Here is a 14,446-nt window from a genome sequence, read left to right as displayed (position 1 = left end):
CACAGATAAACATACTGGTGAATTACTCTTCTCTCTCTTTCTGTTTGTTTCTTTCCCTTCTCTCTCTCTCTTGCTCTCTCTCTCTCTCACACACACACACACACACACACACACACACACACACACACACACACACACACACACATAAATACACACTGTTTGCAGCAGCACAATCAATGGTAACCATCAGTCAAGTTGCAGCAGTGTATCTGCTGATGGGAGAAGAAAGGCAGCTGCTCTACTGGTGCCGTAACATGAGGGATCCAGTTACCCTATCCGAGGAAGTTTATGAGTGTTCCCATGTGAAAAGATCAGGGCTGTTTTAAACCCTCTTATCAACTCCAACAAATTTGTCAGACAGTCACGGCATATTGGAGCACTGACAAAGGCTGTCTTTGTGGTCGGGCTCTGGTTTTCTCCTCATCTGTTATGAAGATCTGCTTGTTTTTCAAAGCATCATTGGCCACCTTGAAGAGCACGACAACGGCTCCACGACCACACTGTTCACTGCACCTCACAATCAGATCCCTAAATATATAGACAAAGAAGATAAACTCTTGAGAGCAGAGACTTAACTTTGTATTCCGTGGCATTTACACCAGCTTCGTCTTCACGTCCCAGAAAATCTTTATGTAGCCATGTACTTGCAAAATCTATGATCCAAGTGCAGAGGAAGAGATAAAGCACTAATGTTATAATCTCCTGCTCACTGCTTTTTGCCAAATCCAGTTAATCCAGGTGGTGCAGGGAAAGATTTAGAGACACTCCCCAACCCTGAAGAATGAAAAAGAATGAAACAGACATGAGGATGTTGTTTTTAAGTCTTCTGTCTTTGTGAAAACCGTGTCTCTTTGAGCCTTCCTCTTTGAGGAAGTGCAGGTATTATGAAGACAAGTACAATTATAATAGCTCTCCATACCTTCGGCTTCACCCTTCAACAAGCTCCTTTATCTGATGAGCCTGAGCATATACAGCCTGAGAGACACTGAGAGATACTGTCAGATTTTCAATGCCGTCAAAACAGATGCTATCTGCCCTCTTCATGTCTAATTACCTGTTTATTCCAAGAGCCTAGAATGAATGGTGCAGCCGATGGCAGTGTTGATAAAAACTCACTTTAGTTAAAGGAAATCATTAAGATTCAAGATTCACGTTTGGTTTCATTTCTTCAGCTTCTACACTGTAAGACATTCAGATGCTTTTTTGAACAGGATGGTATTAGTTAGCTTTATAATACACTCAAAGTGAAAACTCCTCACAGAAAGGTTATAGAAAAGAAGACAGAAAAATAAGATGATAATAATTCTTTGACATGTCTTGTCTAGGTGCATGACAAATCCCTACGAGGGCAGCAACGGGTTACTGGCGCGAGAGCTCTCAACTCTCCCTCTATCAATTCCATCAGTCCTCTGCTCACACTTTGCTTGTGTTACTACAAACCTGCCCTTCTTAAATATGTAAAGCTCTAAATCCTGCGTGCCATCTTATCAGCACTGTTAGGCACTGTACTCGGTTGGCTCAGCATTCTGACCTGCATGAAGCAGCTTATATACTCACTTCTTAGGTATACTTCTTCTTGGTATACAGCTTTTATATACATAGTTTAAAATTACTTCATAAGCAATTAACTGGATTCTGAAAGACTGAATTATTTAACAGTAATTCATGGTGAATTTGTAAATCAATTTCCTTGACAACTCATAAACCACAGTAGATGAGAACTCTTCCTTTTCATTTTAGGAAATGATGGAAATCTCCAAAGGACACATTTTACACATTTTACACCGTTACACCACACCTGTTTGTCCAAAGAGGCACATTTGGCTATTGTGATTAAAGTTCCTCTCCATGTATACTGGAGATACTGCAAAGGAATAAACCACACCCTGCAATACTTCGAATATATATTATTTTGTTTCTTTGTGATGTTTTACAGAATCCAAATAAAGGCTGAAATGCTTGTCCTATAAATTTGACACTTTACGATGATGTCATAATATTTGATAATAATGCAAAACTTGTATAAGAAAATTGGATACATCTCTGTTTGAGTCGGTCACTGAAGCTCTGGTACAGTGGCTTTCATTCACATTAAATACTGAACCAAGTATAGTATAGTCAGAGACTGGTTATATTGTGCTGGTAAACCTGTGGTGAAACAATGAACCTATAGTTACATTAATCTAAATTATGCACATCCTTGTCTTTTCAGCTTGTTAAAAAGGTTCGTACAAAGCATAACAGTAGTTTGCACCTGTATCTGTATGTTTCATTCATATTTGGATTCTGATAATTGTCATACATTACTTCATAGTATATGGTTTTATTCACGGGGATGCTCCCTGTGGTGGAAACAGAATAACAATGGTGGTTAACTCAGAAAAACTATCCATGGAGAAATAGAGAAATGGCAGATTTGATGCACTGAATGGAGCAGCAGAAAAGCCTTGTGAAAACCTGTCAATAGCTGTCAGCTGACACAGCATTATGTGATGCATGACTTACTGTCAAGTATGAGCTCATTCATAATTTCATTTTTTTTCTGTTTGCAAAAGACATGTTTATTTAACCTCAGCAACCAGACCATGTAATAATTAGGTTACAATATAATGCTGTTATTTTTTTCTATATTATAAACTGAAATTGTGATGATAGTATTATTTTATTTGGGGAAGAATAAGATAAGATAAGATAAGATAGCCTTTATTAGTCCCACAGTGGGGAAATTCACAGAATATTACTCGCAGACACACACAAAAAAAGCTTGAACAGTCAAACTGCACTGAACCTTGTGCTGAAGGAGGCTGTGACCTTATACCTGCTGAGGGCAACATACATACAGGAGGCCATCTTATTACAAAAGGAGAAGAAGTTCTATATTCAAAGCATGGATAATATCAATACTCTAAAAGATAACAAAGCGCATACCATATCTGAAACCTGTGGCAGGGCAGCTCAAGGACATACCTTGTGGCATGGCCGTCGATAGGCAGCCGTTAAGCTAAAGGCTAAATGCAACTGCAATGCAGCCAGATTATACACATGCTCTATAGCCACAAGCAGAGAGCCCCTGGGTGCAGTAAACCCAGTAATACTTTAAAATGTATATGTGTATATGAAGTGTAAGTAAGTATATCCTCACAGCGTGCTGCGTATTTAAAGTGGCCAACACTAGAGTATACAACCACATATTTTCACCAATAACCAACACTGCCTGATGTGTACTACAGTGTTGGATGGCATTCCAGTTTCTTATCGCCGTCACCCTTGCTTACTCTCTGTACGTCCCACAGTGGAAGTCATGTTAACAAACTGGTTTTGTTTTCCTATAATAATCATGTTCATGAGGTGAGCTACACGATGGGTTCATTGTTACATGCCACAGTGGCACAAGCAAAACTGATTGAACCTGATGTGCGAGGCATTGACTATCTCTTGTTTAGAAAAAGATGAACTTTAACCAGGTTTAAAACGTGTATTTAATGCATTTGATTTTCATCAGTGCTACTTAGTTGCTGCTTGCTCTTTATGGGTTATTTTTCTGATACTTTTCATACTTCAGTCACCTTAATTTCATTTCATATCATTTTCTGTTTCATTCCTATTGTGCTTTGACCAAAACACTACTATGTGTAATTTCTGTATGAACTAATCAGTTTATAATTTTTGATTGACTGCCACTCTGAGTCCTTTTAACCAAAATGTCTCAGATAAGAAACTGCAGTATCTTTGTTTCATACTGTAGTTTTCCTCATGATGTCACTTCAGGAAAGTTGAAGAGCAGTTTATCTCCATGTAATCAGGTCAGGGGCTCTTTAAAGGAATCAGGTCTCATTCTTTTGCCCCCATTTACAATATCAACCTCATCTCTGTCTAGTCTTATCTTCTTATGTAGTTTTACCATATTAACTCCACACAGTTACTTCAAATTTTTCCAATATATAACACTCAAATTGTCAGTATTACCGTGCTATTCTTACAGTAAACGTTATATCATAGTGGCTATTAGAAATGTAACTACATTACTATATGATCTATTATCATTTAACAATTTGAGTATGTCAGAAACATAGTTCACCTTTGTTTTATAACAGGTATTCCCCAAAACTGTAAATGATTTATTTTCTGTATATATTAACAGAAAGCTCTAAAGACAGGTAAAATGTATTAGCTTCAATCTTTTTAATGAATTAATCAACAATGCCACAAAAGAATTCAGTGATCAAATGGTTTGTTGCATAAAACCACATCATGTCCATACAACGAGATTTGTGTGATTTTTGTGTAACATGAACAAAACCATTTTAAAAGGCAGAGGGTAACACATGGTCAAACACTGGATTCAAATAACAAATAATCAGCTTTCATAAGGAACATAGAGCCTAAATATCAGGAATACTAAACGTAGGTTTATGATTAGAAATCATAGATTCATACATCATTTCATCTTCACCATAACGTTGGGCCCCAGGGGCCACTGTAGTCCCACAGGTATGGTCTGTATTGGTAAGCTTTGCAGAAGGAGGTGATCAGTGATGAGCGGACCAAATCCTCTCTCAGGCCCAGTCCCTCTGCTTTGTACACATCCTTACAGAACTCTGATGTTTGCTGCTTTCGTTTTGTTTTATACCTCCGGTTCTGAAACCAGATTTTCACCTGGGTCTCAGTCAGTCTTAAGGTGCTGGCCAGGTGAGCCCTCTCTGGGGCGGACAGGTATTTCTGGTGGTTAAATTTCTTCTCCAGTTCAAGCACTTGGAGGTGTGTAAACGCAGCTCTGGAGCGTTTCTGTTTCCCCGTGGAGGAATAACTGCTGGTCTCAGAGGTGCTGGGACAGGATGTGTCCAGAGACTCTGTGAAATACAGATGTGATCAGGTCATTAATGGGGAACACTGTGTATTTAAATCAATATGGTATAGTCTGCATATCGGGTTCTGAAGTAGTGGTTCAAAAAGAACTTCATGATCTTTTGGTAAACAACAATCACTATTAAAAAAAAAAAAAAAAAAAGCTTTCAGAAAAAATTTCCCCCCACCTTAGAACTTTTTCTATACATAGCAGCAACCTCTGATGATACAGACCTATGATTTATCTCACACTGATTTACCGTCTAAAACATTGTTCTGTGAAATGCATAGAATTTATTGGGTTATCTATCCATCTATGTTACATTCCTGTCATTGAAAGTCTGCTGCTCACCTGTGTGCACTCCAAACGCTGTCTCCTGAGGACAGAGTTTCTCCGACAACTTTTCACATTCTTCTTTCCACTGCGAACATCTTTCCATCTTCTGTGAACAGCATCTGCCATTAAATCTTGTGTTGTCCTTAATGGAGAGAATGTCCTCTATGAGGAAGGAGGTCAGAGGTTTAACTGTATCAGACATTTCCATCCAGTAATCCACCAGTCAGAGGCCTCTCAGTGCCAGATGGCTACAGCGGGGGACGTGGTTGAAGCAGTGTGTCACCTCACACTTTCACACAGTCTGAATTTATACGGGAGCAGAGGCGGGTTCATCCAGACTGGACTGACAAGTGAGGAAGGCGGGACAAGTGGCACACTATGTGCTCTCACTAAACTCTGTTTATACCTGTTCATTTCAATTTCATGGAGATTTAAGCAATCACATTATTGTGTCTTATGATAATATATTTTTGACTTTTACTGTAGTATGAGAAATTAGCCTTTTTGAAATGCTACTATTCATATAAATTGCCCATAAGGAAGAAACAGACTAACATATAATGCTAAATACACAGTTTCTATATGTTAAACTGTATAAAACCCACATAGTTTTTGTGGAATTTTCTCATATATGATCTTTATCAATAAATATATACTCTACTATATTGATACTGTATGTTTTGTGTATTGTAGCTTGACACCCAATGTATATAATATACCTATGCTATATTGTATGTCTAGGGAGTGAACTGTTTGGCATATACAAAATATACAACAAGTAAACTACCAGTACAAAGCAAATGTGTATTCGGTAAACGGTGTATTCTCAGATATGTAGTATTTAAGTTAGATACTGACAACAATCTAAGAATTTAATTTCAATTATGTCCAGCAAAAATCTTCATCTCCAGATGTATTATGTGTATATTATTATGGATTATTATGAGTATAATTGAACTGTATGTAATAGAAGTCAGATGGATTTGACTTGAGTTTCATGTCTCCCTCAGCTCAGGGCTGTAACCCAGTGGTCTGTGGCTGCAGGGAGACAACTCTGTCTGCAGTGGTGGGTGGTCATAACTGCTGGAGCACTAATGAGTTTGACACATTTAGGCTGGCTCCTGAATGGACACAGTCATCGTTCAGTGGCTCTTTTTTTTTGTTGTTCTCTGTGGTTCAGCCTGACCTTTCTCCAGAGACTGAGACATTTCCTAGCAGTGCCTGTGTTCCTCTGGGAGTTCGTGCTTCATTTGGAAACGCATGAATGTAGGAATGATAAACATGATCCTCTCCATGCCCCCTGGCCGTGCTGACTCCACCAGCTTCCCTGCACCAACAACACACCAAGTAGTCACCAACACCACAATGTCACATTGATGAGTGCTTGTCTTACCATTGCTTTAATTCAATGAAAGTGTAACAATTAACTTTCTGTTATCACATTCTCAATAAGTGCTGTGTACCTTATGTGAAATATGAATATGTATATAAAGCCACATTGACTTACGTGAAGTTTAACATGTTCTGACCTGTGTTGTGGATCATCATTTGTAGAAATCTACTGAGATTCCTCTCGAGCGTTAGCTGCTGTCTGGTCAACAGAGTATTAAGATCATCAGTATGATATGCTTCACCTTCAATTCTTTGTCTGCAACCGTCTGTCTGCCAAAGTATGTTGAACTGTAAGCACAGAAGGCTTTTATCCCTGTCTAGACACAATTTTTCTTTTGTCAATTTTTAAGCCCTTACGTGTATTTTTGGATCATACACTAGTGAATATGGAATAAAAAGGTAAAAGAACTAGATTACAGTTGGGAGAAAAATGACACTTTAGCAACGTTTTGATTCCACTGAAAAGTTTATTTCAAGTGTAGACAAACTGTTGGCCAGTTTACAAAAATAGAGTTATCTCACACTCATGCCGGGGCCTGTGGCTATCATCCATTTCAAATAGCTCTTTTAGCGCTCTGAAGATGCTGTCATCCTTGCCCTTATTCTCAGACAATCTACACATGATTGCTTGTAGTTGATGACAATGACATTTCTTTACTACTGTAATGTGTCTCAGGCGTTCATTACAAAGACAATCAGCTGCATGGTTGTGCATCAGACATGACATAGTGGGCCCTCTAACCTTTTAGCCCTGAAAGACATTAGTCTTCCACAGCAGGTAATATATGGTGACGATGTTTTCTTTAAGTCACAGCTGGTTGTTGTGCCATCAATCTTCTGTTGTTTTCCTGCCATTTCTTTGTCTTTTAGGATGATGAGCAGTGAAACTTTGTTGTAACAGTAGAGTTTTATCTGCTCAGCATCAGTGCTGTATTATACTGTGTCCTACACTTGGGGTATTGCAGAAATTCTTCACTGCATAACATAACAAATGTCATGAGGCTGAACAGGTCAATTTAAAGTTTACAGACAAACAAAATGATCAATTTCATTCATTCGATTTCTTGTTTCCTTCTCAATCTTTTTATTTAAATCTTCTCAAAGAAGGTTGAACTGAAAAATTATCAAGAATAATATATAAAACAAAACCCTCTTGTCGCCCCATCTAATCCTACCCAGTGTCCATTTCCCTTTTTAACCCCATTTTAATCTGAGAAAACTTTTTAACCACATTCATCTGGCCAGCAGAAATAACTTACTTTTTGGGTTGCATTCAGTGATCATGAAGCAAATCAGCCTATAATTTTGAGAACTGCAGAATTATTTGGCCATCTTTTTGTCAACTACTGAACTAATCTTGTATCGTTTGATTGTATGTATTTGGTGTGACAGATTATCGTATGAAAGCATTCTGGCATAACTGGGGTTTTACAGTGTATGTTTTGTCATCATGTTAAAGTGTAAGTGTAAGTGTAAAAGTCTTCCCCTAGAGGGAGCTTTAAGGCGACACATCAAGTCCCCTCAGAGTAAACAAGCCAGGAGCCACTTGAAGCTACAGGAACAACCACACAATGAGCTTTTTAACCTGAGATTTAGTCTAAAGAGAGTCTGATTATGTGCCATCAGTGCTTATCTTTCATGGGTAGTTTCATCTTCATTTAGTTCATAACTACAAAATCAACATGCAGATTTAGTTGGGTGGATGGTTGGACAGGGGAACTCTGATCCTAGATTTGTGAATCATCTCAGCTTCAGTCATAAACACCAGATTATCAGACTGGTATTTATTGCATAGCCAAAGATGAGACATCTGCCTGTCTGCTGTTGACGTAAGGCTGTCTGCAGGATGAGTTAACAGGATGAGTGAAAACCTTTTTAAAGTGAAACCATAACGTGCCTTTCACTGATGGCCAGACTCACGTCATCTTCTATTTAAAGTGACCCTCATGAAATGTGAATCATAGCAGTGTAATCAACCATCTTTATTTGAGGATTTTGCTTTCATTCACGCTCTCTCTTTCATAATCTCTCTGTCAGACCCCCGCTCTCTCTCAACAACAGGCTTGTTATTCCAGATCTCTCTCAGGCCACTTTCCAACCCATTACCTCCTCAATTGCCCGCTCTATTTGTAATCATCATGTGTGACAGGCGTCACTTTTAATGCCATTGTGACCCAGCCTCTATATCTACACTGTATCTGCATAGGTGAAGCCGCTGCGTGTGTGCTCAGCTCCACACTAGTAGCACCCGTCACCAGCATGCCTGCCGACAACATCCAGCTAACTCCATATGAAGCTATAGACAGCATGTTGTTACCACTGACAGCATGCTGCTCAAGTAATAGCCAAATAGTTACCTTCAGCTACCCCATTTAAGCAAGTGGCAAAGCATCCACTCCTATTTACCTAACTACCCCACTAAGCTAATTAGCATGCTAATGATGCCTGAGCCACCTCCTAGACCAATCAATAAACAGCATATTTAAATCAACTAGCTAAACTAGCTAGCATGCTAGCAGCATGCCATGCTAACCAGCATGCCTCAGCCACCATACAGGTAAAGACAAACAATATTCCTCCCATCTTGGTAGTCCTCCATCTTCCCAAAACCTGATTTTTGTAATGAAAGCAATGCAAGACAATTAAATAAATCATACAGTTAAACAACTACTGCACAATGCAAAGTTCTTTCACTAAAAAAAAAAAAAGTATATTATGTATAGTATTTATTGTATACTGTATACTGTAGGTGTTTTCCTGTTAGAGGACTCTCTCCAGAGATTGTAGCTTTGTAAAAACTATTTATTTAGGCTGATCAATCAATCCATGACCACAGGACTCCAAAGTAATGAATCAAGTACAATTTAGTAAAATTGCATATCTGTGATAGTAGGTATTTCTGTTTTTTTTCATTAAAAAAAAAGATCAATCACATTTTAAAACCATGAATTGTTCAAACTTGCCCATTAACATAAAGTCTTCTCTCTCTCTCTCTCTCTCTCTCACACACACACACACACACACACACACACACACAGTGATATTATCTGATCTGTTGAAGTGTCTCTGGTCTCCTCTCTGTCTGCAGTTTCATCCTTATCTGTGCACAGATGCTCCTTCAGCTCTTCTCTCCCCCCAGAGGTGTTTCTCCTCCTCAGGCCTGTGGTTCAGCCTCCATGTCCATTAAAACTGACATATTGACACATGCACACAAACACACACACACACACACACTCTCTCTCTCTCTCTCTCTCTCTCTCTCTCTCTCTCTCTAGCTTAACTCGTTCATTTATTATTAAGATAAAATATCAGTGATACCTTAAATCCCTCCAAATTTCATTGTGGATTTAGTAACATTTGTTATAAGTCGCCATAAAACCAGGGGGCGGACTACATGTAATAACTAACCATACACCACGATGAGATTCAATCAGATTGAGAAAAACCTTTCGCAGTCCGAGTAAGCTTCAGTCGTATCTGTGGCTCATCGATGAGTGACAAGCCAGACTGGAACTGTTTCCCGTTTGACTGAAAGTTTGCAAAAGTTAAAGAGCCACTCTGTCTGCGGGTTTGTTTACCAAGCAAAGCTCCGGGACAGGACAAGCTCTCCAGCCTTATCAGCGGATTTGTGAATGGGACAATAATGGGCTCAGTTTGATAGAGCAGCACAGTCAGGTCAGATGTCACTTCATCCATTAGCTTTTTGATGGCTGTCTTTGATAAAGTGCACAGAGGAAAGCCCCCATGACCGGTTACTAAAGGGTTTCTCATCAGGTAAGCTATGTTGTTTTTAATCGGATCTTAAGTGGGACGTTACGCAATTCACCTGGAAGCAGCGGGTCGAGGCATCTGGTCAAATTTGATGCCGATTAGTGACAGTTTATTGTGCAGTGATGACCTTTAAAAGTTTTGCACATATTTTTAACATTGTAAGGGAGGTAGGTGTCAACTTCAAAATATGTCACCTTCCTTGACGCGATAATGGCGTAATAATTCTGAAAAACCTTTAAAAACAAAAACAGTATAGGCTAACTGTCACAGAAAAAAAATAAAAATTAAAATAAAACAACCAAATGATTTAATATTCGCCTATGGAAGCAAATTAGTAGTAGGCTATGTAAACGTATTTAGGTGGTGTAATACAACAAGAAGTTTTGATAAACAATATGAAATTTTATATCTTTAATTAGAAATGTGCATCTATTTAAACTGTGAAATATACATGTGATCAAAGACAAAAAAAAAAAAAAAAAAAAAAGAAAAGAATACCCTAATAATGTTATAAGGTATTAACCAGCTGATTTTTAAATTTGCCTCTGACTTTTTCAACAAGAGAAAACTGGCAATAGAAACAATCCCATACAAAATACACAGAACAATAAGAATGTGACCCTGAAATATTTGATAACTTCCTGCTGAGACCATTCATCTTCCTGTAATCACCAGCCTCTTACACCCTGTAATGAAGCCTGGAAGTGTCCGTGGTTGAAGGGCCCCTCGCTGCTACCTGTCAAATCATCCGGCGGGTTGTTGGACGTCTGCGAGGCTGGAGGAGACACGCTGTGATAACTGCAGCCATACACGCCGCTGTTCCCATATCCAAACACGGGATTGTAATGTCCGAGAGTGATACTATAAGGTGATGAATGCGAACCTGCGCTGCAGAGCCTCCCGTCCCGCACCAGCACCGGCACCGCCACCCTCCTGGCTGCAGGTGGATAACCCGCCAGCTCCAGGGACTTGTCCTGCCTTTGACGCTTACACTTGTACCTCCGGTTCTGAAACCAGATTTTCACCTGGGTGGAGGTGAGCTTGAGGATGTGGGCCAGGTGCTCTCTCTCCGGGGCGGACAGGTAGCGCTGCTGCCTGAAGCGCCTCTCCAGCTCGGACACCTGGGACTGGGAGAAGAGGACCCGGGGCTTCCTGCGTTGCCTGGGTCTGCTTTGAGAGTTTTGGCCGCAGTCAGGTGAACTGTCAAGGCCGCACATCTCTGCATATCAGAAAACAGTCGAATAAATCACATTCATTGAAACTAACAAAATTCAAAACCTACAAACCCTTGAGCTGCTTTATATATTACATTTTTAAGCTATACACAAATAACTTTTTTTGATAATATTCTATTCTGTTTTCATGAAATAAAAGTAAAAATCTGTTGATGGATGATGTCATGTTTTTCTTGAATAAAGTCAAATCTTCTTGTTTTCTTTTTCTTTCTTTCTTTCTTTCTTTCTTTTTCTTTCTTTCTTTTTTTTTTTTCTTTCTTGCATTTGACCGCATTTCTACAAAGTTTCATTATAGGCTACACTTTGTGTTACATTCACACATATCACCTACGTATGAAAAACACATTTTATCCTTCAGTCACGTGTTTGAAATAACGTGAAATATAAAATATAAGAGACGCACTGAAATAAAAAAAAAAAATGTCCGAATTGTAAATCGGATTATTTTAAAGAAACAGTTTATTAACTAATTTCAAAACGTATTTTTTGCCAGACTTTACTGGACTTCAAATTTGATCTAGCAGTTAATGGATTGATAAACATTGCAGAAAAAAAGACATGACCATCTTTGAACAGTGTGCTCCTGGTCACCTGTAACGATTGTAATTGATCACACTGACCAAATAATAATTTTAACAATAATTATATTCTATTATTCTATTAGTCACAAGTCAGTGCTTCTTCTGACCCCCCAAAATGTGAGTGATTACTTTTGGATGTATGGTGGCAGGATATTATTTCCCATTTCATCTTGGCTTGTTGATAATTCTTGTCAATAATAATTGCATGGGATTTCAAACTGAGAAATGGTGGCCTCAAGGAAAACAAAAATGTGGCAGGTCATAGGCCGAGGTTCATGGAATCACGCACCAAAGGCCCCATTCCGCGTCGGGCGGCCTCACCCCATGTAAACAGCCATCAGTGGAATAAAAAAAAAACACTAATTTGACCATGATGTGTCACCTCACCCCGCTCATTTATCTCCTCCTCTGTTGCTGAGTTGTGAGTATCGAGGTTCTCCTGCATCCCGGAGACGCACGGCTCCGGCTGGCAGTCGTAAAAGCCCCCGCTGCGGGAGGCGGCGTGGACGTGCTGATGATGCATCGGAACAACTTGATCGGTCACCAGAAATTCATTTTCAAAGTCATGCTGGTGCTCCAGCTTCAAAATATCCTTGACAGAAAAGGGCGTCGAGGTTGAGGTTGAACTGGGATGCATCCCCACTCGTTTCTCTGCAGCTGAAAAATGATTATTTGATCCTTTTTACGCACCGTGCTGGAGCTGCTGGAGATGCCGCCGGGCGTATCTCTTAACTGACTGATGCGTGAGGGCCTGGGAAGATTGAAATCATTCAAGGGTCCAGTTAAAGAGCGAGAGGAGAGATATATCTGTCACCCCTCTGCAAAAACACTGGCCAACACCCTGCCTGCCTGTGCGCACAGTCCTGCAAGCTCCTTTCCTTCTCACCTTACAGGAACACCTCTCATCACATCCACCCGTCTCTGTGTGTCAGGAGATGTAATTAAGAAGGTTCATCAAGCGACGAGACAGTAGCTGACTGCTGCTATAAACCTTTGAAGGAATTTCTACATTTTGCCCCAAATATTTTTACTCTCAGTAATTATTTGATGGGGAAGTCGTTGCTCATTGCAGAAAACTGTATTACTCAAAAGTTACTCAAAATTCATATCTGGGAATGAATGTGTCAAAAAAGAAAATCTGTGGCCAAAAATGTGTTGAATCAAGTGCTTTTGCGTCATTGGAAAGTATCCCAGCTCATAATTAACCAGTTTGAGAGGGTTCATTTATTCAGTGTGTACCTAAACCACCCCCTCCGCTGAGCCCAGTAAAGCCATCTAATCAGCTCGCAGGTCTTCGGGGGTTGAGTGATCTTGGGTGATGTTGAACAGCTTTGCCATCAACATTGTCTTCCAGCCACGTTATTAGTGTTCTCAGGCCACAACAAACAGAAACATTACACCTGATGTTGTGGAAGTGGAGAGGCCGCGGCGCCAGCCTGCAATGCATGACTGAGGCCGAGACGCGCGTCCACGCAGACAGGAACAAGGACAGACACGGGCTGTCCCACTGCAGGATGTATGGAGGGCACTTATAGGTCTGAGCGGGTTTTTCAAAGCACTGATTGAAACTGTTGATTGGCCCTTTATTTAGAACAAGAGGAGTAATAGCACATGTAAAGTGCACTTTATAGAAAGGTCTCCAAACAGTGCTACTGAAGGGAGAGCTGATGTTGAACTCATGATGACTTGCAGTGCATGTATCATGATTTCTGTCTCTCATTATTTAGAAATGATCAATAAATGAATGTTACACACAGTAGTTAGTTTATATGTGCACACTTGTGTAGTGCTACCATCAAAACTTCTCTGTTAGTTTAATTCTTTACATCTGCTGACTTCCACACTGAACTAGCAATTTAAATCCTCCTAAGTTAGTCTGACTACCTGCATGTAGTCTGGTTAGATCTGCTCTGGAGTTAAATTTGGGTGAAGCTGCGCTTGCATATTGGTTAGGGTCAGAGAAATCAGAAAAGAGCTGCTTGGATAGAAGTATATTAAAAACAGCCAGTAAACATCTGCACAGTCCTGAGAGGAGGCAGTGAAAACACCTGTGTCAGTGAACCATGGAGGGCTGTTGATCTGTCATTAAGCTAAGCTGCTGTTCAAGTTTTAAGACAGGTTTGTAAGTGTGACGCCTGAAACAAAATCAACCCCAGTGCTGTTGCATCTGTGGTTTACTCTACATAAACAGTTACTGTTGCCTTGTAAGGCCTTTATTAATGAAACTTATAATGCACTTTAGTGGTGAATTCAGTATGAAACGCGTTTTCAGTTCATTCAGTTGC

General features: G+C 39.7%; 2 protein-coding genes across 2 annotated transcripts; both read right to left on the bottom strand.

The window, feature by feature from the left end:
* Window positions 1-4,163: 4,163 nt before the first annotated feature.
* On the bottom strand, window positions 4,164-5,464 carry nkx3-1 (NK3 homeobox 1). Its single transcript, XM_071484166.1, has 2 exons — window positions 5,198-5,464; window positions 4,164-4,850 (listed from the first exon to the last, which is right to left on the bottom strand). The coding sequence occupies exons 1-2, from the start codon at window positions 5,388-5,390 to the stop codon at window positions 4,450-4,452; spliced, it is 594 nt and encodes a 197-aa protein (XP_071340267.1). The 5' UTR covers window positions 5,391-5,464; the 3' UTR covers window positions 4,164-4,449.
* Window positions 5,465-10,966: 5,502 nt separating this feature from the next.
* nkx2.7 (NK2 transcription factor related 7) lies at window positions 10,967-12,994 on the bottom strand. Its single transcript, XM_071484165.1, has 2 exons — window positions 12,549-12,994; window positions 10,967-11,564 (listed from the first exon to the last, which is right to left on the bottom strand). The coding sequence occupies exons 1-2, from the start codon at window positions 12,796-12,798 to the stop codon at window positions 11,014-11,016; spliced, it is 801 nt and encodes a 266-aa protein (XP_071340266.1). The 5' UTR covers window positions 12,799-12,994; the 3' UTR covers window positions 10,967-11,013.
* Between the last annotated feature and the right edge of the window lie 1,452 nt (window positions 12,995-14,446).

This window comes from Trachinotus anak, unplaced genomic scaffold, assembly GCF_046630095.1.
Source record: "Trachinotus anak isolate AG129_WGS33_773 ecotype Australia unplaced genomic scaffold, CSIRO_AGI_Tana_v1 ptg000008l, whole genome shotgun sequence".
NCBI classification, from domain to species: Eukaryota; Metazoa; Chordata; class Actinopteri; order Carangiformes; family Carangidae; genus Trachinotus; species Trachinotus anak.
The sequence above is the reverse complement of the archived record's forward strand: the minus strand, read 5'-3'. Positions and strand labels throughout refer to the sequence as shown.